We start from the raw sequence: 23,842 nt of genomic DNA on the forward strand, positions 1-23,842 counted from the left end.
TTTAAAACTAAATTAAAACCCAAATATCATATAGCGTTACATTATGTACAATCAATCAAACATGTAGGTCCTATCCGCTATATTTGGTGCTTCAGATTTGAAGCATTTCATCAAATATTCAAACAATATTGTAGAAACATAACGTCCCGTGTTAATATTTGTCTAACCCTTTGCATTAAAGCTGGTTTAGTATTTGCAAATAATTTGAAAGACAATAATTTCATTCCACCCATTATAAAATACACCAAAACTAGGAAAATTATTGCTTCCGAACTTAGAAATTGTTCATTACTTGAAAACATTTATAAACTTCCTACTTTAAATATATCTACTTGTAATTTAGTAACATACAAAGGGACAGAATATCGATTGGGATATTTTTTAACAATTTCATCGATCAACATGAACAATATACAACTCATGGAAATTTTAGAACTGATAATATGCGGCGAAGAATTGTTTATATCATGCAAAGAATGGTTGATTCAGGGCTATATACATACTCTTTGTTCTTTTGAAATCATGGATAGCCTTTCCAGATATGTTATATGCAAAGCAGAAGAATTTGATGGACCCCCAATACATGTGTACAAAATTAACAATAAACAGTTAATAAGATTAAAAAAATATTATTAGGTTACGTACAGGACTATTTTGAATAAATGTCTGAACATTTCAAAATGAAATAAATCTGTGACTTCGAAACAGCGGCTATCTATAGATATACTTATTTGTAACAGCAGAAGAAACCACTAAGAAACATATTGTTCGATATTATATAATATAACCAACTTATGTTATTTTATAAGAAAAGAAAACAATTCCAAAATGTAACATTCTTGTTAAATTATAGGTAATCTACAATATGTATATATTTTATATATATATATATATATATATATATATGTTGACATAAACGATTGTTTGTTATTTGAATTGTGAGATAATGAGAAATTGGTCTAATTTAGTTTTATGACCATTCACGTTATATTTACTCCGAATGAATCAATTGAATCTTGCAATAAATAAATGTGGTGCAGCTGGAAGTATACTTGCAGGTGCACCACATTTATTTATTGCAAAAGATTCGCTTGTTTCATTCGGAGTAAGTAAAACATGAATGATCATAAAAACTAAAATTTATAGTTGAGATGACTACGCTCATGGTTATTTCAACAATAGCTAATAACGTCATTTTTACCATGAAATTGTCACGACAACCAACTCGTCACGTTCATTGCGTGTTTAAGATGACTATTTTCTTGTCAGCAATACCATACAAAACCTGGTCATGATAACAAATGCATTGTTATGATAACAATTTTATAGTTTTAAATTATAGTTGTCACATTCATGCATGGTCATTTTTACCATAAAATTGTCACTGCAACCAGCTAGTTCCGTTTGATTTTTGTCCAAGATGACTATTTTCTTGTCAGTAAAACCATACAAAAAGAGGTTAAGATAACTAAAGCACTGTAATGATGACAATTTTATGGTATACAGATTATAGTTACCCCTGCTATGCGTGGTCAACCGTACCATGCATGCATTGTCCAAGCTTATAGTCGAAATAACCATGAAAATGTTGTCTAGACCAGTTTTCCCAGTCGGTTGAAAACCACCATACTTTTCTGGTCAAGCTTACCCCTAAAATGGTAGAATTTACCATGAAATTTTTCTGAGTGATACAGAATCTGTATGCATAGAATACAGATTTTCGCCAAATTACACAGATTAAACAGATTTTTGAGCTTTTACATGAGAGTGAAAGAGACGGAAATAGTCAGCAAAATGACTCTCTATCTCTTTCACTCTCATTCTTTTGCATTGGACAGATTTTCGCACAGATATTTTTCCTCGCCGTACAGATTGTCAGATTTTTCCAACAAAAAACACAGAACTATATATGGCATCCCTGGCTGTCATCAGTGCGCTGTGTTTTCATGCCAGTGAATTGTTTTTAAACGCTCATTTTCTTTTCGTCCGGATGAATTGAATCCCTCAACTGAGTCTTTTTGCACCGATTTTTTCAGAAATTTGAAGCAAGCGAAGTTTACAATCACATTACTTGGCAGCCATATTCGAAATTTTAAACTGGTTGTCAAAGTTTGACAATGGGATTCCCCTTTTGCTGTATCTCAGGCACACACACATATGCAAGTATAATGTAAATACATTATCTGAATATGTATGATGTTTGCCACGCGCACTGCAGCGACACTGGCATTCTAACGAAAACGACAATATTTTCATTGGGTACTTTCCTGTTAGAGTGTATATTTACCTTTTCCGAACATCGCATCATCAGAAAGGCCGATTTGAGTAAAAATTATTTAACTAAACTTTAAGTAAATTTTCCTTTTCAATTCGATAAATAAATTTTTATGTTTGTGGTGTGCGTGAAGTTTCAGTCTTTTCTTGCGAAAGCAAAACTAGTCGTTCATCAGCTCAGCTTAGAAAGGGTCTTCTTCTACGTTATTGTTTCCTTTGTACTGATTGTTAAACCATTGCTTGCAGGATTTTTCACTATTGCAACTAAATTTCCAATGTCCAAACTAAATTCCCATGGAGCGACAGGGCTTAGAAACATCAATCTCGAAGAGGTATGTGATGATTTTCAGATTACTAATTTTTTTCTTGGCAAATGTGTACAAGATGGTGACGAAAAAAATGTTTCGTAATTAGCTTCGAAAAGTGCATCCGCAATGCAATCAAAGTAAAAAGTTATGTGCGCATTTTCTCTATTTCAGATCTGGGCGGACCTGGAAGGTGGAATAAAACAAGTTTACAAGCAAGAACAAAGTCTTCGATCGGCCCGTTACATGCAGCTCTATACGTAAGAGAAAAAAAAAGTTCCTTAAAAGTGGTATTCCTTGATTGTCGATAAACATTTTACAAAAAAGATCTGTGATTTTATTTTTATGCAACTAGTGTGATTGTGTTGATTTGAAAATTTTTAATACTTGGTTTCGATTCTCATCAGGATTTAACTGGGTGGCATTTGAAAACTACAAGTGTTATTAGTGTTTCTATTTGTTAATTGTTAACTATCTACGTCAAAGTAGATTATTCATACAAAAATGGATGTACATAATTTGATCGGTTTAGCTGTATAGCAGTAACGAATTAACTAAAATTTGCCTATAAAATTGAGACAAAATTTGGAGACACTTTCATAGTTTATAATAAACAACAATAATGGTTTCTTTAAAAACAAAACCGTGAAACACAAACTATAAAAAACTTTACTGGTGGTACTGAGATAAGGTAAATTTAAACCAAATATTTATATACCTACATCGGGTTTGATCGCTGTTCCGATTGCAAAACTATTATTCTTGTTTTAGGCAGACGAGCAAAATTTACTACTTGATGATTATAGTTGAGAAAATTTAAAAATTGCTTTTGGAATATTTTGTATTTTGATGGGAGCTATAACAGTAATTACTGATCTAGAAAAGAATCTAAAGAGCAAACTCACCTAGAAAATATTTCCTATAACGAATATATTTTTTATAAATAATAGTTTGGCACAACTAATTTTCAAACTTAAGTTAACTAAATGGCCGAGTGATTAATTTTTGAAAGTTTTTCTTATTGCGAATATTTAGATTTATTGTTTGTTATAATATAACTACAGTGTGAGGAACTAGTAATACGATTTGTCAGCACTTCATATAATTCACCTGTCTGCGCTCTGCAAGAGTCCGTTTCGTATTTGAAAAAACAAATGGAAAAATTACTAAAATTAAGGCAAAAATTAGGTAAACCTCTTATATTAATTTTTAATGTTTTTGAATATTTTCGCAAAATTGTTAAATTGAAACGGAAACGAAAATTGTTATTTTAAACAGCTAATGCTCGGAATACGTATATTTTCCATAAAATTTCGTTTGAGAAAACGGGTCGAAAAATTGTTTGCATGTTTATTTTTTATTTTCAAACAAAATGTTTGTTGCGATGAATACTCAATAGTATTAAAATTTGATAAGTTTTAGAAATTTCTAACTGCTTTAACAGTTTATCTCAAAAACCATTATTATAACGCAATCATTTTGCGAGTTTGAAATGGCTTTCGACATCACTGCAATGGTGTACCGAGCTAAGAGTTTCTTCAAATAAACGGTTGATGGAAATAGTTTTAGTTCATAACATATTTTCTAAATCGTGAAACCAGTGACAACTAAAGTGCAATTTCAATTTATTTCGTTCAGACATGTCTACAATTACTGCACAAGCGTTCATCAACAACCGGCGAAAGGACAAACATCTTCGAAAGTGTCGAAAAAGGGAACTGCAGTTCCTTCTGGTACGTACAGTCCTTGCTTATAATAAAAAAATTGTTCGAGCTTTGCGTGTGTACGTTGCAGGTGGGGCACAACTCGTAGGACAAGAGTTATACAAACGATTGAAGGAGTTTCTGGAGTACTATCTTATAGCCCTACAGGAGAATGGTATCGATCTCATGGACGAGGAAGTACTCAGTTTTTACACTAAACGTTGGGAAGAATATCAGTTTTCTAGTAAGGTCCTCAACGGCGTATGTGCCTATCTGAATCGACACTGGGTGAAACGAGAGTGCGAGGAAGGTCGCAAAGACGTATATGAAATCTATCAATTGGCGTTAGTAACGTGGCGTGGAAATCTTTTCAAGCATCTGAATAAGCAGGTTACAAATGCAGTGCTTAAGTTGATTGAACGAGAACGTAATGGTGAAACAATTAATTCACGATTGGTATCCGGTGTTATAAATTGTTACGTAGAGCTTGGTCTAAACGAAGAGGATCCGAATGCTAAAGGGCAAAATTTATCGGTGTATAAAGAGAGCTTCGAAAATATATTCCTTGAAGACACCGAAATGTACGTATAGGTTTGGTATGATAAAGTATACACTTTTCTAATAATTGTTTGTATTTGCTCAGGTTTTACACCCGTGAAAGCGCGGAATTCCTGCGGGAGAATCCCGTTACCGAGTACATGAAACGCGTGGAGCTTCGCCTAAACGAAGAGCAAAAACGTGTGCAGGTATATTTGCATGAAAGCACACAGGACAGGCTAGCAAAAACATGCGAGCGGGTGTTGATTCAAAAGCACTTGGAACAGTTTCGTACCGAATTTCAAAATCTACTCGATTCCGACAAGAACTCTGATCTGCGTAGAATGTATTCACTGGTAGCACGCATCGTCGAAGGCTTGGTTGAACTAAAAAGTATTCTTGAAATGCATATTCATAACCAAGGATTGGCTGCAATTGCCAAGTGTGGCGAAGCTGCGTTGAATGTAAAATATTTTTAGTGTTTTAACCTGAGCAGTAGGTTATTAATATATTGAATCTTATTTTCAGGATCCTAAAATTTATGTCCAGACGATTTTAGAAGTTCACAAGAAATATAACGCTCTGGTACTTACTGCATTCAACAATGACAGTGGATTTGTTGCTGCTTTGGATAAAGCATGTGGAAAATTCATAAACACAAATGCAGTTACGGAAGCAAGCAAAAGTGCCAGCAAAAGTCCTGAACTGCTTGCGAAATACTGTGATCTGTTGTTGAAAAAATCCAGCAAGAATCCAGAGGAAGCTGAGCTCGAAGATACCCTTAATCAAGTTGTACGTATACTACCCGTAGAGATAAAAATAGCTTATATTTTAGCTTTTGTTTGTCTTTGAAGATGGTCGTTTTCAAGTACATTGAAGATAAGGACGTGTTTCAAAAGTTCTACAGTAAGATGCTTGCTAAGCGTCTTTGTCATCATATGTCTGCTAGTGATGATGCCGAAGCGTCGATGATTTCCAAGCTAAAACAGGCTTGTGGTTTCGAGTACACTAGTAAACTACAGCGAATGTTCCAGGACATAGGAGTTTCGAAGGATCTCAATGAACAATATAGACAGCATGTGAAAGGACTGCGTGAGGCGTCCAAATCTACAGGCAACGATATTGATTTCAGTATTCTTGTACTGTCGAGTGGCTCTTGGCCGTTCAATCAAAGCTTTACGTTTTCTTTGCCGTTTGAGGTATGGTTGTGTCCGTTTTTTATGTTTTATTTTAACCTAGTTGTCATTTTTTTACAGTTGGAACAATCTGTCCATCGATTCAACAATTTCTACGCCAAACAACATTCCGGACGAAAGCTAAACTGGCTGTACAACATGTGTCGCGGAGAACTTATTACCAACTGTTTTCGATTGCGATACACTTTACAGGTACGTATTTAAGGTGAAAATAATAGGTATAGCTTATCACTTACAAATAACTTATTATTTTAAACAGGCCAGCACGTTCCAAATGGCTGTTTTGTTACAGTTTAATGAGCAAACAACATGGACTATTCAACAGTTAGGTGAAAATACGAGTGAGTAAAAAATTTAGTATGGTTTACAGTTTTCAGTTGTCTGAAAAGGCTATTAATAAGTGATTTTACTACGTTCTGAAATCGAATTATCCATTTTCAAATGTCTTCAAAATTTAATCGGCTGATATTAGTATCGGAAGTCATGGATTGATTACCTGTGCTACCATGGGACAGAGTCGGTTGAATATTATTGGTGCATGTAAATAATGTGTCCATTTGGTACTAATAAATTTACTAGTGAAGTGAAGTGAACCCTTCAAATAACATAGCAATTCCCTTTTCTCAGAACTCAATTCCCCAGAAAACACCAATTTCTAGAAAATCGTTCCCCCGAATGTACCATTCCCCAGAAAAACTTCCCCAAACGAATGGAGGGGAAAGAATGGAAAGGGGGGGGGGGGGGGGGCGCAGGGGCGGACTGGGAGCCAAAGGGCCCACCGGGCCTTTGAGATTAGAGGCCCCAGCTTGCAATATTCTCATGATAGTAAATTAACACAAAAAACGACATCTATTCAAAAGACATCAGCGTTACAAGGACAGTAAATCGAATGAATATGGGCTCTATTTTGTAAGTCATGTCGTGCAACTCGACTCGACTCAGGCACTATCGAGTGTCGAGTATCGAGAGAACGGGCAGCATAGCGGCTCGATGCTCGAAACAAAACAAACTCAGTCGTTATTAGGACCGAGTTACCAGCTTTTAGCGTGTGCGTCATATTAGCGGTTCACGGTGCTTTAGTTTGGACGCATTTTTCTTCAACCCAATCTTCGCTACTTTGAGATTTAGTTTGTTCAGCCACCACCACAGATGGTGTTCTATCGACAATGTCCATACTTACTAACTAGATTTGCTGAAGATTGTGCCTGTGTGTTGCTCATTTCATAACATCCTGTAACGGCATGTTGAACAGCCCACATGATGGACCATCACGTTGATAAAGTCCCCTGCGAGGTTAGAATGGCCATGATTTTACGGTCGATGGTATCATACGCACCTTTGAAATCAATGAAATAATTGTGCGTTGAATTCTGTATTCATGGACTTTTTGGAGGATCTGCCGCAGCGTGAATATTTGATTTGATTTGCGTGATAAATGATAGGATGTCAATAGTTCAATATATATGAGTAGCTTACTGCGTCTACACGTCAGAACAGAACAGTTCATAGTGCAGGAGATTTCCGTGCCGAGTTATAACTATCCCTGGGATTAAACTCTTGGATTCTCCTATAAGAATCCTGCTTCTATAAGCAAGGTATTCTGTGCGAATCCTCTGTAGAATTTCTTCACATGATTCCAATTTGAGGAATGCCCGAGACTCTGCGCGAATCTTTTTGGTTGGTCCTGGTAGAGCTGCGGAAAAAAGAACCCACCGTCTAAAAACGCCAGTACGAAGAGCACGTGCTCGCCAGTCCAGAGGAGAGGTTCGTCATTAACGACACACGGAGTTTCTACAAAACGGTCAGGTGGAAGAATTTTGCCATACCTGTGATGTGCAATGATAGTACTGGTAACCTGCTTACTGACAAAACGACGGTAGCAGCCAGATGGAAGAGTATTTACAGACGCTGTTGAATAGAGAAGTAAACACGAAGCGCAGGTCAGCGAATCAGCAGGTACAGGATAAGAATTTTGAGCGACGGCCAAACTGTGGAGCCACCAACACAGGAAGAGGTCAAAAGCGCAATCTGTGAGCTGAAAAACGGTAAGGTTGCTGTAAAGGATGGTATCCTGGCTGCATTTCTAAAAACGGGGAGCGAGCAGCTGTACGAAACAATTCGCCATCTCATTGTCAGGAACAGAATATGGGAGGAAAATAAATATCGGGGTAGTGGTTGATTGGCCTCATTTCCCATAATTTTAAAACGGACATCGACTTGAGAGTAAAAACTATCGAGGCATTACGTTGCTCAATTTTGCCTATAATGTGCTCTCCCTATCCTGTGTTTTAGACTGAGTCCGTTAGCTGAGTTCTTCGTCGGCGAGTATCAAGCTGGTTTTCATGAGGGTCGCCTCAGATGGATCAGATATTTACCCTGCGTCTAGTAACTGACGAGTTCCGGGCGTAGAACTTGCAGACTCATCATATTTTTATGGATTTCAAGGCGGCATACGATTCAGTCAAACGAAATGAGCTGTGACAGTTAACGCTAGGACATGGTTTTCCCACAGAACTAGTTACGTTGATTCGTATGACGCTGGATGAGTAAAAATTATGAGTCAGAATAGCAGATGAGACCTCACGTGCTTTTTGATTTTCCGAATGACGTCGATATCACCGAAATCAAAAGTAGAGCAGCGAAAGAAGCCTTTAGGTCATTTATTGAGAAATTGGGACTTACCATTAACACCGCCAAAACGAAGTACATAGCGTAGAAATCCAAATGCCGTTGGTGTCGAAGAGAAACTGAATATATTTTGGTATGCTCGTGACATGTGACAACGATGTAAGTCGCAAAATAAAACGACTAATTGCAGCTGCGAATTGGCCTTTACGCAGGCATTACATTTTGTAGCTGAAGTCCCGTTGCTTGCAAATTCGCATAAAGTTGACGCTCTAGAGAACACTTATCCTCTTGGTCGCCCTTTATGGACATGAATCATGGACGCTAAAAAAGCTGATCGACGAATGCTTGGGGCTTTAGCGTAAAATTTGGCAAAATCCAAAATGGAGTGTAGCGCAGACGCATGAACCACGAGCTATATGAAGAATGCAAATATGCTGTTATAATGAAGGTAGTACAGTGTGGCAGTCTGCCCTGGGCTGGTCACGTGTCTAGAATGCCCGACGAAAGAGTAGCCAAAATTATTTTAAGCAGAGAATCAAGAAGAGGCCTTAGACTTCGGAGTAGACATCGCACTGATAGATGTGCGCTATCGAGGATGATGCACGTTCAGCTGGTGTTCGAGGGGTTTGAAGAAAGGTAGCCCAGGATTGAGTACTGGAGGATCATAATTCATTCGGCACAGGATCGATAACGGACCGTCGCCACTGAAGTAAACTGAGTATGGAGCTTGAGCCGACAGTTCAATATTTATAAGTAGTCAAATAACTGCGGATGAAATACTAATTCTACTTTTAAATACTCATTGAAGCTGGTATAATTTTCGGAGCTTGGACCCCAACAGTTCAACTTAAATAATTTCATGAATCATGGGGCCCCAGCAATTGAACATTCGTGAGTCGTAGCAAAGGATTAATTGAAATAGAAATTTTGGTTTAAAGTTCGGGGCCCCCACAGTCCCATTTGACGCTGAATTTTCAATCATCCAATCGGTTGATTTCATAAATCATGGGGCCCCAGCAATCGAACATTTGTGAGTCATAGAAAAAGTTTAATTGAAAGAGAAATTTTGGTTTAAAGGTCAGGGCCCCAACAGTCCCATTTGAAGCTGAATTTTCAATCATCAAATCGGTCGATTTCATAAATCATGGGGCGCAGGAATTGAACATTCGTGAGTCGTAGAAAGAGTTTAACTGAAATAAAAATTTTGGAAAATCTCATTTTGTGTAACAACGAAATTTTTACTGGGGCCCACCGGGCAACCGGGCAAATGCCCCCTGGGGGGCGTAATAGATAGCTACGCTTAACAAGTTGTCGTTGTTACTCCTACCTTTTGTTCAATGCTGGAAGGTTCATGGATCGAACCAAGCTATAATCAGAGATAATAACCGGATTTGAACCCACAACACCCGCCAGGGCGTGTGGCTCGCTGGTAACCGTGTACCTTTGAACCATAGAGGCGCTGGACAAAAGGAGACCGCAACCCCCCTTATTAATGTAGCGACATAGATTGGGCTATTTTTAGACACGAATTGAGCCTCTTCCTCCACCTACTGTAGAAACCACCGACCGAGAAGTTCAATCTAACTTTGTGTTTCCTGGCGGGACGATGACACTATGCAGTCCCTTGCGACTTACAAGGCACTGCGTGTGAACGCTGTTCGTCTGCCAGCGTGTTAGCTGCGGTTCTCAGCGCGGGGTTTCGGATGAAGGCCCCGTTATATATATGCCTGACATATATTAATACATGCCTGACCGCATTTCAAGGCCATGACTAAAATCACGAGGTTTGTTCGATTAACCTGTACCAGCCGTGAGTCGAGGTGGCTCTTGCCATATCATGAATTCCTCTCCACTGTACTCGGTTCTCGGCTATAAGTCGACTTCAACCTGGTCGAACCATCTAGCACGTTGGGCCCTTCTATTCCTGGTGCCGGTTGGGTTCTTGAAGAGAACGGAATTTACTGCACAGTCCTTGCGACGTGGCCGGCTCACCGTAGTCTCCCAACTTTCGCCAGGTGTACGATGGGAATCTCACCAAGCAGTCCTTGTAGCTCGTGGTTCATACGCCTACGCCACATTTATAGAAAAACTATTTATTATTAAACATGTTTTCAAGTAAAGAAATGCAAAAATATTCAAATTAAAAAAAAACACTGATAAAGCCGGCAAGTCGTAGGCGAAATACGTATCAGTCTGAATAATGAAACAACTAATAGAAGTTTACCAGAAAAACTTTTTTCCTATTTCTTTGTTTTCAGCCTCTGCTTTGCCCTTGATTAATTAATATTAGACTTCTATTTTGTTCCACAGAAAAGTGTGAAATTATTTTTTTTTATTATTTTTATTCTATTAGATATATTTATTTATAATAGCTGCGAATTTGGACTGATGCACACATTAATTCAGGATGTCGATTACCTGGAAAATCAGGGAAAACCTGGAAATGTCAAGGAAGTTCGTTTCAACCTGGAAAAGTCAGGGAATTTCATTTGAAGTCAGAGATTTTTGACATGGGAAGAAAATATACCGGAAAGCTTAAGACCTCATTCAAGGCTTTCGCGTATGCCTAAATCAAATAAAATACGAGACGTTATTTTTACTCACGTGCAACGAATTTGCTGTGTTTAATTTACTACGATGTTCAACCTGAACGGGCCAGAACCCGGACTTTAATTTTTATTCTCATGTCGATCACTAGTGAAAACCTACGCTTAATGCGTATTCGAATGAAAGACCATCTCAGCTTCAAAATTCTGATTTAGTCTAACAAATCAGTCATATCTTCGAAATTCGAATGCGAGCAGAAGGTCGATAGAGTCGCAATTCCGAAGTTTTCCTGTGAATATCAAAAGCTGGCTACAAGTAGTTCGAATAGAAACAGAAGGTTAGGCTCTAAATAATACAACGATGCTGCGATGCTCGTTGAGTCATTTTGCCTCAAAAATTTTTATATTCCTGAAGAACTTTTGCATAAAAAGATTAAATTGAATTAAAAAGGAAAATTGAATGTATTAGGAAATGATAACTCAAGCGTAAACAACCAATTAAGCCAAATAAACACTGATAAGTGAAATTAAGGAGATATTTTGCGTCTGAAATTTTTCGAAATACAATCTGGAAAAGTCAGGGAATTTTATTTTCGCTGGATAATCGACACCCTGATTAATGTAATGTAACATACAGCGAACAATAATTACAGTTTCATGACTTGTTTCGATACTGTGTGATATTTTGAATAGTTTTGATTACTTTTTAAATAAAATATTAGTTTGAGATCTTGTACATCCTTATCGTACCGTCATCCGGGGCGAGATTGTGCCAAAAAAGTATATATTTTTGTTCTTTAGCTCAGTATACACACAATTTAGGAACTAAGTTGACTTCGAAGCTGTCAATATATACTAAATTGTTCAATTAACAACTACCGTAGAGATGGTCTAGTTACAATGAAACCTAGTTTTACTGGAAGTGCATCAACTTTGGCACAATCTCACCCCTTCTAGGGGGTGACATTGTGCCAAAAACATAAAGTTAGGCTAAAAACCTAAATAGTGAACATTAGCATGTTTATAAACAATACACATAAAGATAAGTATAAAGTAGTTCACATGGTGCCGTCCATGAACTAAGTGGACTATTAGGGGCAGGGGGCCGGCCAAAAACAGCGCATCATACAAAAAATATGAACGAAAATAACCCGGAGTGGTCTGAAATAACTAAAAATGAGTTCGTAGTCAATGGAGAGCCTTTATGTAGCCAGTAGCGTTTCTAGGGTTGACAAGGGGGAGATATATGAAGGGGTGTATCCCAAGGAAGCATACCTATTTGATTATGTGAATGTATTCAAATTGATCACGATCGGTGAAATATCTGATTATTTAAATGAAATATTTGATTATTTAACAAAAGTAACCATTACTTCGTTCAAGAACCCGCGGCCGCAGAACATGTGGCCTATCCTACCCCCCTCCCCCTCCTTAAAGCTGGTAGTTTATACATGGTATAATATATTTGTCTTATATTAGAGTGTTTATTCAAAGTATCTGAAATTTCCAGAGAAAAAGTAAAAATTAGTTTAAATTATTTAGCAGACCTATGATACTGTTTGCTCCAAAATGGATGATGCAATCTAACCTGTCAAAATATTGTGCTCAATAGAAAAGAATGTGAGTGTGTTGGTGTATACTGACGTATTTTTGTTGTGTATGTGAAATCCACAAATTGGATCGATCATTATGGCTTGGCACAATCTCACCCCCGTGAAGCTCGAAAAGTACAAAGTTTCGAAAAATATTATTTTCGTAATCAAAACTTATCCATCGCATAATAACCTTTCAAAACATTGTAAATGATTAGTTTATATACCTTCAAGATAGCAAGTTGATGCGATTTCTTGTTTGGGTTGGTTTATGCGGGACATTTTTTACAAGCGTTATTTCCGCGTATTTTTGATCGCGAACTTTGAAACCCTGTTTAGGCTAAATAGTTTGCTAATATTATCTGTGTTCCATTCTAAGTTATGAATAAATATGTTATGTTCATTATCATTTTGAATTTAAGTCACCAGTTTCTACAGATATAATAAATTTTCACATATAAACATTTTTGGTTTTTGGCACAATCTCACCCCCGTGGCCCAATGTCACCCCGGATGGCAGTAAAAAAAAGGTTTTCAATCTAAAATGCAAGAGGCAAGACTAACAATAAGATGTAATGGTCGTGCTATGTCTCCTGTAAATCCTGTTGCAATGAGCCTTTGCATCAGATGTGCCTTAGAAGCGCGTTTTTCTATTTCGATATTCCCGACACAAGCTAAATTGTTGTTTTGCGCTACGAAACTTTCTTTGGAGTATACTCCAAAATCAATTTAATTAACTATATTAATGCTCGTACCTTTCATTTCGACGATATCCTGGACTATAGCAAGGACATTGCAAGGATTATTCGTTATAATCAAATTCGCTGATATATATGTGCACATCTTCTCAAAGATCTGTTTTTACTTTCTTAGTTGCAGAAAGTTGCAGCGAAATTTAGGCTTAATCGGTTCCTTACAAGTATACTTTACTTACTTTACTTATGTGTCCATGTCCGCCGGTCCGGCAGAACAAAGGGATGAAATCAGAGATCTCCACTGCTGACGGTTACCCGCCATGGCTTTTACCTGTCGCCAGGACAGGTTCTCGTCTACAGCCCGGATATCGTTGGTTAAGCTCCGTCACCATAAGCCTCTGGGTCTGCCACTTCTACGCTGTCCTTGTGGATTCCAGTTGAGTGCTACTCTGCAAACCTCGTTCGCTCCTTTCCTCAAGGTGTGTCCGATCCACTTCCACCTACGTTCACGCATTTCTGTGGCTATCGGCCGTAGATGACACCGACGATGGAGTTCCTCATTGGATATCCAATTATCAGGCCACCAGGCACGAATAATGTATCGCAGGCACCGGTTAATGAATACCTGCAGTTTTTGCGTTGTCTCCGCTGAGACGCACCACGTTTCGCAGGCATACAGCAGTGGTATGGTCTACACATGATCGGCCAGCACGGAATCCTGCTTGCTGCCGCCGGAGAGTAGCGTCGATCTTCTCCTGGATCCGGTTGAGGATTACCTTACAGAGTACTTTGAGAGTAATACAGAGCAACGTGATGCCACGCCAGTTACCGCAATCCGTTAGGTCTCCTTTCTTAGGGACTTTGACCAATATGCCCTGCATCCAGTCCACCGGAAAAGTTGTGGTTTCCCAAATATTGCTGAAAAGCTGATGCATCATCTGGGCTGACAAAGATGGGTCAGCTTTGAGCATTTCGGCTGAAATACGATCTATCCCTGGCGCTCTATTGGATTTCATACTCTTGATGGCTGCTACAATTTCATCCAGCGATGGCGCCTCCGAGTTCACGCGATTTATTCGACGAACTGTAGGCGTCGTACGCTGCTGGTTTTGTTGGTCTCTGATATTTGAAACTCGGAAGAGTTGTTCAAAATGTTCAGTCCATCGCTTAAGCTGTTCTGTACCAGTCCATCGCTTAAGCTGTGCTGACCAGCTCTGTCCTTTAGCGGCATCTTTGTATTCATCCTGGCACCACTAAGGCGGCGAGAAATATCGTACAACAAACGGATATCACCATTGGCGGCGGCGGTTTCTCCTTGTTCGGCTAGGGAGTTAGTCCAGGCTCTCTTGTCCCGCCTACAAGCACGTTTAACAGCCCTCTCCAGTTCGGCGTATCGTTGACGGGCAGCTGTCTTAGCCGATCTGGTCCGCGCTCGCTCAATGCCGGCTTTCGCCTCTCTCCGCTCGTCGATCTTCCTCCAAGTTTCATTCGAAATCCACTCCCTCCGCCCACTACGCGCTTTGCCGAGGGTTTCATCACTGGTCGTGATGAAGGCGTTCTTGATGCCGGTCCGTTGCTCTTCGACGGTTCCACCAGTTGGCAACTCCGAGGCTCGAGATTCAAGTTGTTCAACAAAGGTCCTTTTCACCTCAGGATTCTCCAATCGGCGGACGTCGTAGCGGCACCCAACTTTCTCCTCCCGTCGTTGGACACGTGCGACGCGCAGACGTATCTCAGCGCTGCGTTTGTTGCGTACATCAAGAAGGCTCCTTCTCCATTTCCGGCTGATGCAGATGTGGTCGATTTGGTTTTCTGTTCGGCCGTCGCGGGAAACCCACGTGACTTTATGTACTGGTCTATGGGGGAAGAGCGATCCACCAATGACCATGTCGTTATTACCACAGAATTCTGTAAACATATCCCTGTTTTCGCTCATCTCTCCTAGGCCATGGCGTCCCATGACACGTTCAAGGTCCGCGTTGTTTGAGCCAATCTTCGCGTTGAAGTCGCCCATGTGAATTTGGATGTCCCCCTTCGGGATTTTCTCAACCAAGCTGTTCAGCTGGCTGTAAAAGCTCTCTTTCTCCTGCAGGTCGGCAGCATCTGTTGGCGCATAGCACTGGATTGCCGTAAGGTTCCTAACCCGTGTTCTGAATCTGGCAACGATTATTCGCTCATTTATTGGTTCCCACTTCATCAGGGCCGCATGTGCCCCTGGGCTCAGTAGGAATCCAACTCCTCTTTCTCGAGTAGCATTTTCACCTCGTATGCCAGAGTAGAGCAAGACTTGCCCGGATGATGTCCTGTGTTCGCCAGTACCCGGCCAGCGGACCTCGCTCAGCCCCAGGATTTCAAGCTTCAGGCGGCTAGCTTTCCTTGCAAGTTGAGCCAGCTTGCCTTGCTGGGCAAGGGTCAGTATATTCCATGTTCCGATTCGTGTCCGTGTTTTCATGCTAAAGGTCGTTGCCAATAATCTGGAGAGATTTCTTCTTTCATTTTCGGTAACTTTTTGTATGTTCTGGTACAGTAGGCTGTTAACCTAAGGTCCTTATCCCGCTGATGGGGCTGCCATCTTAATGTGGGCGGGAGCCACTGTGCCCCCTTTCCTGTTAGCATACGACAACCGAAGTTGCGTACCCCAGCCGGCACCTCGTGGAGGTAGGAATAGGAGTTAATGAACAGAGGTTATGGAATGCACATGTTCACCCTTTGCCAGCCAAGTATACCTGCACACTAAAAGTTAATATGACAGCGGAACTCGACGGAATCCCTAAGTTACGACTGTCAATTCGAAAGAGTTTAGATATTCGTCCTCATTTTTGTCATAATCAAGCCAGACTTGGTGAGCCAATAATATTTAAAATTAGTGCAGCCTTCCAAATACAGTGGGATTTCGAATTTGGCAACAAGTGCGTGCCGCCTATGTTGCCAAAATCGAAACCGTGCCAAAATCGAGACCCTTTTTTGATATGAAAAAATTGAATGTAAATGCGTTAGAAATTGAGTAAATATTTATGTTTATGTTTGAATAGTTCGCCAAGAGCTGCAAGTAAGTTTTTGGCAATCTGCGGTAAGACGCAGTCCTATGGCAATACAAATATTATTGTTCAAAACATTCTATAACAGCAAAAATTTTTGCATGAACACACTAAGGACATCATTTTTGCGTCATTTAAAGCATGCATGCAAAAACTGACTGGTATTTATGTATATTTGTGCAAGGGAAATATTTTGTGTTGCCTAGAACGGATACTTTTGTTGCCAAAATCGAGGCATGCCAAAATCGAACCATGCCAAATTCGAAATCCCACTGTAATATTGAAATAGGTGTCTTTCAACTAAATATGTTATTATTCATGACATTTATGCAACATCTTCTACATACCGGTAAGAAACAACCATACGTGTTTTTAAAAAGATTTTACCGACTTTAACGTTATTTAACAAGTTCAGAAGACCATAGCTTTTAGATAACTAATAAACGAACAACCAAAACGAAAATTTAAGTTTATATGGGTATGTAGGAAAACACTTTTGAGTTATTTGATCAATTAAAAATACTTGCAAAATAGGGTTTCTGCCAACCTTTTTGATTTTCGGACCACTGTGCATCGTTAGCTTATTGCGGAGGCGTATGCTCCTGGCTCGTAGACTCGACTTCCAGATTAAATGCGTCGTTGAATTTCGTTATACGGTGACCAGAGAACCCAAATATTCGAAGGGATTCGAGAGTGTCTCCGAAGTACGCACGTAGCACATTACTCGCTCCAGGGTAGCTTTGATCAACCGCGTCAGTTTGTTCGGGAAACCGTTCTCGTGCCTTATCAGCCATAGCTGTTCGTTCGTTCGACTGTATCGTATGCTGCCCTGAAACTTACGAAAATATGACACGAGGGCACGTTGCACTCCCGACATTTCTGGAGGATTTATCGGAGAGTAAAAATTTGATTCGTAGTAGCACGGGCCACCGTAAAGTACCGGCTGGTACTGTCTTACGAATTCTTTTGCTTTTGGGGATAGACGACATAACAAAATCTGGGAGAGCACCTGTAGGCGGCGTTGTCCAGCAGAATGCCGCGGCAGTTATAGCAATCTAGCCGATCACCCTTTTTGTAGATGGGACAGACTACACTTTCCATCCACTCCGCCGGTTGTTTCGCCCCCTCCCAGATCATTCAAATTATCCAGTAAAGTTGCGTAAAGTCGTTCTTGGTCATTTTTGTATAGTTCTGCCGGGAGTCGGTCGTTTCCGGTGACTATTATTCTTCTGCTGACCGATTTCTCGCCACATCGGTAGCCGGCACGCTGTTATCGTTTGTAGGCTGCTTCTGTTATATCGTCGTTGAGATGCTCATCGAGGAACTGCTTCCACTTCTCGGTCACCTCGCGCTCGTTTGTGATTAGATCCCTTTCCTTGTCCCTACACATGTCAGGTTCAGGTGTGTAGCCCTTACGAGTTTGGTTCACCTTCTCGTGAAACTTGCGCGCGTCATTAGCCCGGAATAGTTGTTCCAGCTCCTCACTATCTCTGTCTTTCTAACGCTTTTTCCTCCTCAGGATCGCGGTTAACTCATTCCGCGCTCGTCGATATTTGGCCAAATTTAATTCTCCCTTGTGGATATGCTTAGCTTTTGACGTAGGACTACGTCTTACGGCAAGTTTTGAGATAGGGTGTCATTCCAAAAAATCGAAAAATGCGAGCGTGAAATGAAAATGAAAGGTTTTGAGCGCTAATAGCTCAGCGGTTTTCCGATCGATTTTCAATATTCTTACATAAATCAATCGGAAAATCTTCTAAGAATTGACCCAAATGAAGAAAAGTATGGATTCTTGATGTTGAACTATTGAAAAATTGAAAATAATGAACCTATGTTTTTCCAGAATTCTCGCTTCGTGATTGGTTGGAAGATTCTTAACGATGATCTAAACCTATACCAATTTGATATCTGTGCTTGGGAAGTAAGCCAAAACAAATGACAAAGCTCCCTCGCTTCAACAAGATTTCTTAACACCGCGGTTCAACCTAGACCATTTTGATGTCCTTGCTTGGGAAGTAAGCCAGAGAGAGTGACAAAGCCCCCTCGTGCCAACAGATTTCTTACGAACGCGATTAAACCTAGTCCAATCTGATGTCTGTGTTAGGGAAGTGTGCCAGAAAAAATGCAACAAGTTCGTTGTCCCAACAGATCGCAAATTCTTTACTGCGTGACGATTAAACCTCGGCGAATTTGATATCTTGATTTGATGATTTTCAGGCTCTTTTTTGCCCTCTCCGTCGCTTGTTGGCATTCCCCATCAAACCGATTATTTCGTGCGCTCGAGGTTTTTTCACCTAGCATCGCGGTTGCGGCCTCATTGACGGCGTCGAAAGTCGAACGGCTTTGTCGCGAAATATAAGCCGTTGATAGTTTTGAGCGCACATGTACCGCTACTAGGTAATGGTCCGGGTTGATATCCACATTCCATAGGCAGGGCACGTTGGTGATGTTCGAGAAAAACCGGCGCTCTATGAGAATATGGTCGATTTGGTTCAAGGTTCGTTGATCAGGTGGTGCCTTTGATATTTGATATCTTTGCAGGGAAAGAAAGTGCAAACTATGGGGCCCTGCCGACCCGATCGGTCATATCTTCGATGACGATTGTGACATCAACATCTACCTTCATGTGAACAATGCACGTTTATGATGGTGTAGAAACGACCTTTTATCCTCAATACGCACATCCTCTCGTTGATCGCTTTCCAGTCCTTTACGCGATCATGCATTTTGCCTATCACTACGACGCCCGTTTGTAGCTGGTTGATCGCGGAACCGTTTCATAGAAAGATATAAATAAAAATAGGCTAGTTTACAACTGGAAGTCTGGAAGCAAAATTGGAAGAAACAAAAAGAATATGTTCCACCGTGTCCCTAATAGCTTACTTTACTTATGTGACAATAAGTCGCCGGTCCGTCAGAACAAAGGGATATTGAGTGCGGTTGGTCAGGTAACTTTCCAAGAGCATTTTGGCCGTTCCCCTCATTCCAAAGGATTCAAGCTTTTGCACCAGTAACATGTGATCAACAGTGTTGAACGCTTTTTTCCAGATCGATACATAAAACTCCACCAAAGCGAGCATTGTCGAGTGAGTCATAAATATCCTCTACCAAGTCACTTGAAGCTACGAGCGTATTAGAGCCTTTCCTGAACCCATACTTATGGTTGTAGATTAAGTTGAAGCGAGAAGTATACTCAATCAACCTAGATACAATGAGCTTTTCAACCATTTTGTCGATTATAGACAACGTTGAGATTGGTCGATAGTTGTTGAGTTCCTTCGTGTCTTCTGATTTGAAAACAGATTTCATTAAAAATATCCGTTAATAGCCATGAGATAAATTCGTGATAGGTTTTAATAACGCTGTTATTTTATCTGCCCCAGCAGATTTTTTGGAGTCTAAATTGCTAATAATCAGCACTATCTCATTGATGGAGGCTGGTCTTAGGAACATAGATGTTAAAGTCGACGGCATCGTTCCAAAACGGTGGATGTGCGATTACTCGTGATGGAAGAAGCCAGATCAGTACCAATTTTACACAAATATTCATTAAAAGCCGTGCAATTCTGCAGTGAATCCGTGGTGATGTTTCCATTTTCCCGAATTACAGTCACTTGGTTGCCTGATTCATATTTTCCAATAGCTGGCTTTATTTTCTTTTGCCCCTTAAGTTTTGACGTAGGACTACGTCTTTGATTTCTATATTGGGGTACACTTTAGAAAAACGAAAAGGGAACATGTAACGCAAAGTGGTTATGGTTTGCTCGCTTATAACTCAGTCATTCCTCAATAGATTCAAGAGATATCGATATCAATCGATTGGAAATTTCTCTAAGAATCCATTACAATACTGCAGATTACATGTTTCCATTACAAACCTTTAAATAATAGAAAAATTTAAGGCATGTCTAACTAAAAATCCACGCCCTGTGATTAGTTTCGATACCACAAAAGGGTTGACGGAATATTCATGCATGTGACGTGCGGCAGCAATTTTCAAAGTGAGGAAAAATTAGCGACTGTCCGATCCGAAAATGAGGTTTGGGCGTTTAATATGTTGCTTTAATTGATGATATTATAACTGTCATAATTTTAACTCGCTGTTCGTATGTTAGTTGAAAGGCAATTAACGGGTGACAACTAAAATTTTGAAATTTTTTTGGAGGCGCCCACACTCAATAACAAACGAGCTCAGAGAGAAATGAGAGTATGTATGTGTTAGCTCGATTTCTCCTCTTTTTGTCAATATTTTTTGTTTTGTTTATGCATGCCTAGTTTTGCTGAAAATGACATTGAAACAAGAAGCATTTTGCGAGTGCGTTGTACACTTCAACGAACTGCCACGAAAATCTCGGCAAAAAGTATACGGTACAACATTTAAAAAGCGAATATGTTGCGACTTCGACTGTTTACCATATCCTAAGATGCCCTACAACTATTCGCAAGCAAGATAGTGGAAATTATGGACGCAGAAGGACATCGTTCTCTTTCTCGTGCCTTCAACAACAAGCCCTTTGCTTTGGCTATTAATTAATGTGCACCAGACGAATGTTAAACCAGTTGACATTCGTTTCAAGCCAGTTGTCAAGCTTTGTCGAATTGAACCTGCATTAGTTCGTGCCCCTAGGTACAGACCTTCGTACTTTTTAACATAGAAAAAATTAACGATTTTATGATAACCTACACATAATTTTCATTGCTTTTTATTTCTAGGTATCAATCACGAAAGTTTAATTCAAGTACTTCAGATACTCTTGAAAACAAAGCTGCTTACATGTTACGACGATGAAGCTAACCTTCAACTGGGATCATGTGTTGAGCTTAATACTGGATTTAAGAAGTAAATTTTTTAATCAAACATTAGTGCTATCATCTAATCTATTTTTTTTTTTGAGCAGTAAAAAACTTCGGATCAATATAAACTTCCCGCTCAAAACAGAACTGAAGGTGGAACAAGAAGCCACACATAAGCACATCGAGGAAGATCGCAAGATTCTGATACAGGCAGCAATTGTAAGGATTATGAAGATGCGCAAAGTACTAAATCACACGCATCTGGTCGGAGAAGTACTAAACCAACTATCGACCAGATTTAAACCTAAGGTTCAAGTGATCAAGGTATGTTTGACCAAGTAAATCTTTATCTTTGTTCAATTATAGATTTTTAAATGCATTTTTTATTTATTTTTTACAGAAATGTATTGACATTCTCATAGAAAAGGAATATCTTGAGCGCCAGGAAGGGCAGAAAGATACGTATAGCTATTTAGCTTGATCAGTATTTAGTTTGCTGTTCGTAGCTATCTAAACAATTTCTTGAATATCAAAACTGAACGTAGAAATAAAGTTTAAAAATAACATTTAACGGAAGGCATACACAAAAATGCTGTAATGTTCAAAGGATACAAGCTAAACCTTGAATTTTGCTATTTCTCCGTCCTATTATAGAACTCGAAAAACACGATCGAAATCCAGAAAATGATTGAAAGTTTTTTTTCAACTTGTATAATCTTTTAGGCATTTTTAATTAGGGACGGATCCGCTCTTAAAATATAACTTAGTATTTTTTGTTTTTATAAATTTTCAGTAAAACGATGTGATAACGTCAGATGTATCATATTGATTAATATGATAGGCAAATAGGCGAATTTTGAAATTTTGTATTGCGATTTCTTGTGGTTGCACGATTATTTTAGTTTTTTCTCTTCTTTTCAACGTAACAGTTACATGCTCGATTTGGCAGTCACTGAGTAACGTAGCAATCCGTTCACAGTAAATTTCCAATAGTGAGAATCCATTTCTTTGTTGTACAATAGATAGCTATCTTTATGATCATACAGAAAAAAAATGTTGATACATATTCAGAAAGTCTACTAATTTGAAAGAAAACAATAGAAAATCAGTTTGATTGTAAAATAAACGGATTTATTCAGTTCATACAATAAAAAGCAGGCTGGCATGAATTCTTGAAGTTTTTCTAAGTATTGCCACAGAGAACAGACATCCAAACTGGAAAACTATAGAGATGGTGTCTTTAAAGGCGCATAAAATTTTACGCTAAGATCACAACAGTAAGCGTTTGACGCCAGTGCAATGTTTATGATCCATATTTACTAGCGCTAGAGGCAAAATGTTATCAGTGTGCAAATCATTAAGCCTAAAAAAGAATCATTAAGTCGGAAAGCTATAGTAGTGGTGGCGCCAGTATATTAGACGATTTTACTTTGAAATTTTATCCAAGAATTCTCAAAAACTTTGTTCCTGAATGGAATCTGTTCTCTGTGGTTTGAATACGTTATTTTCAGTAATCAAAATTAACGATATTTTTCGATGCAGGGCGATATTCGAGCCATCACGAAGATAACGTATGCATATTCGCGATACATATGAGCTTAGATTATTAAAGTATATAGATACGCCACTCTTCGCAGATTCAATCGTAAGTGAAGTGGCTCCTGACGGCAATAGGGTTTACTAACCTGTTAGTGTTTGTAAAGCGTTCTCATAGGCACACCCCAGGTAACCAATACGCATTACCAATGCAATTTATTTGCTTATCTTATTTGCAGTTTCCGACAAGAAGAATTAAAACAGAATTGTGGATGCCAATTTACAAAAACTATGCAGTCAAAAAGCTCGTAAACAGCAACGTGCAGTATAAATCACGAGGGATGCTAATAAACGATTGATTTATTGCTTATACTAATGCTTATTGGTTACCTGGGACGTTTAACTATATCATCTGTTACTAATACTTGTGTGAAATGAGAAGGCGATACAAAGACTGTGATAGTCTAGTAAACCCTGCCGCCAGTAGATAGTGCTGATGACATACTTTTTACTCATGGATGAGGAAACCAAAAACCGGCATATCTAGTACCTTTAATAATCTAAGCTGTGAGTCAGGTAAGACAGCAGCGCTAGCCAGTTGGAAACAATTGTCACTCCAAATTAGATATACTCATTGATCCATTGTTACAAGGTGAGGGGGGGTGGGGGGGGGGGGTGGCATTCGTGAATGGCGTTTTGGGCAACGAGTTGACATTCCATACAAACGCTATAAAGCAAAAAGCATAGCCAATATATGGTCGGTGTTAAGTAAACCGAACCAGGTAACAAAACTCGTTCGAAAACGCGTTCAAAGTTTGCTGCTCTGTATGGTACGTATCAAACGTTCGAAATCATCTCATAATTCTGGCTGTTTGTAACATTTGTGTAGTCTGATTAGACTAAAATGTAGCTTAGAAAATTCTTGATCGTTTGCTGTCATTAACTCATTTTGTTAAATTTTGCGACTTGATCCGGTCTTGATTTAACGCCGATCATAT

The 23,842-nt window shown here is 39.2% G+C and overlaps 1 protein-coding gene across 2 annotated transcripts; it reads left to right on the forward strand.

Moving 5' to 3' along the window:
• The first annotated feature begins 2,451 nt into the window (after positions 1 to 2,451).
• On the forward strand, positions 2,452 to 22,456 carry LOC128744580 (cullin-1-like). 2 transcript variants are annotated; one of them, XM_053841701.1, is made up of 12 exons: positions 2,452 to 2,606; positions 2,754 to 2,839; positions 4,218 to 4,312; positions 4,374 to 4,863; positions 4,926 to 5,283; positions 5,348 to 5,611; positions 5,674 to 6,018; positions 6,076 to 6,207; positions 6,275 to 6,356; positions 21,228 to 21,354; positions 21,413 to 21,632; positions 21,709 to 22,456. In XM_053841701.1, the coding sequence occupies exons 1-12, from the start codon at positions 2,550 to 2,552 to the stop codon at positions 21,787 to 21,789; spliced, it is 2,337 nt and encodes a 778-aa protein (XP_053697676.1). In that variant the 5' UTR covers positions 2,452 to 2,549; the 3' UTR covers positions 21,790 to 22,456. The 2 variants fall into 2 exon arrangements, with proteins under 2 accessions (XP_053697676.1, XP_053697677.1); XM_053841702.1 differs by having other exon boundaries at positions 4,392 to 4,863.
• The last annotated feature ends 1,386 nt before the right edge of the window (positions 22,457 to 23,842 follow it).

Source organism: Sabethes cyaneus, chromosome 3 (genome assembly GCF_943734655.1).
Source record: "Sabethes cyaneus chromosome 3, idSabCyanKW18_F2, whole genome shotgun sequence".
In the NCBI taxonomy this organism is placed as follows: domain Eukaryota; kingdom Metazoa; phylum Arthropoda; class Insecta; order Diptera; family Culicidae; genus Sabethes; species Sabethes cyaneus.

Coding starts and splice junctions, on each gene's coding strand:
- LOC128744580 (XM_053841701.1), top strand. CDS start 2,550: ATGTCCAAACTAAATTCCCATGGAGCGACAGGGCTTAGAAACATCAAT. Junction 6,208..6,274: donor GATTGCGATACACTTTACAG/GTACGTATTTAA, acceptor TATTTTAAACAG/GCCAGCACGTTCCAAATGGC. Junction 21,633..21,708: donor CTAAGGTTCAAGTGATCAAG/GTATGTTTGACC, acceptor TATTTTTTACAG/AAATGTATTGACATTCTCAT.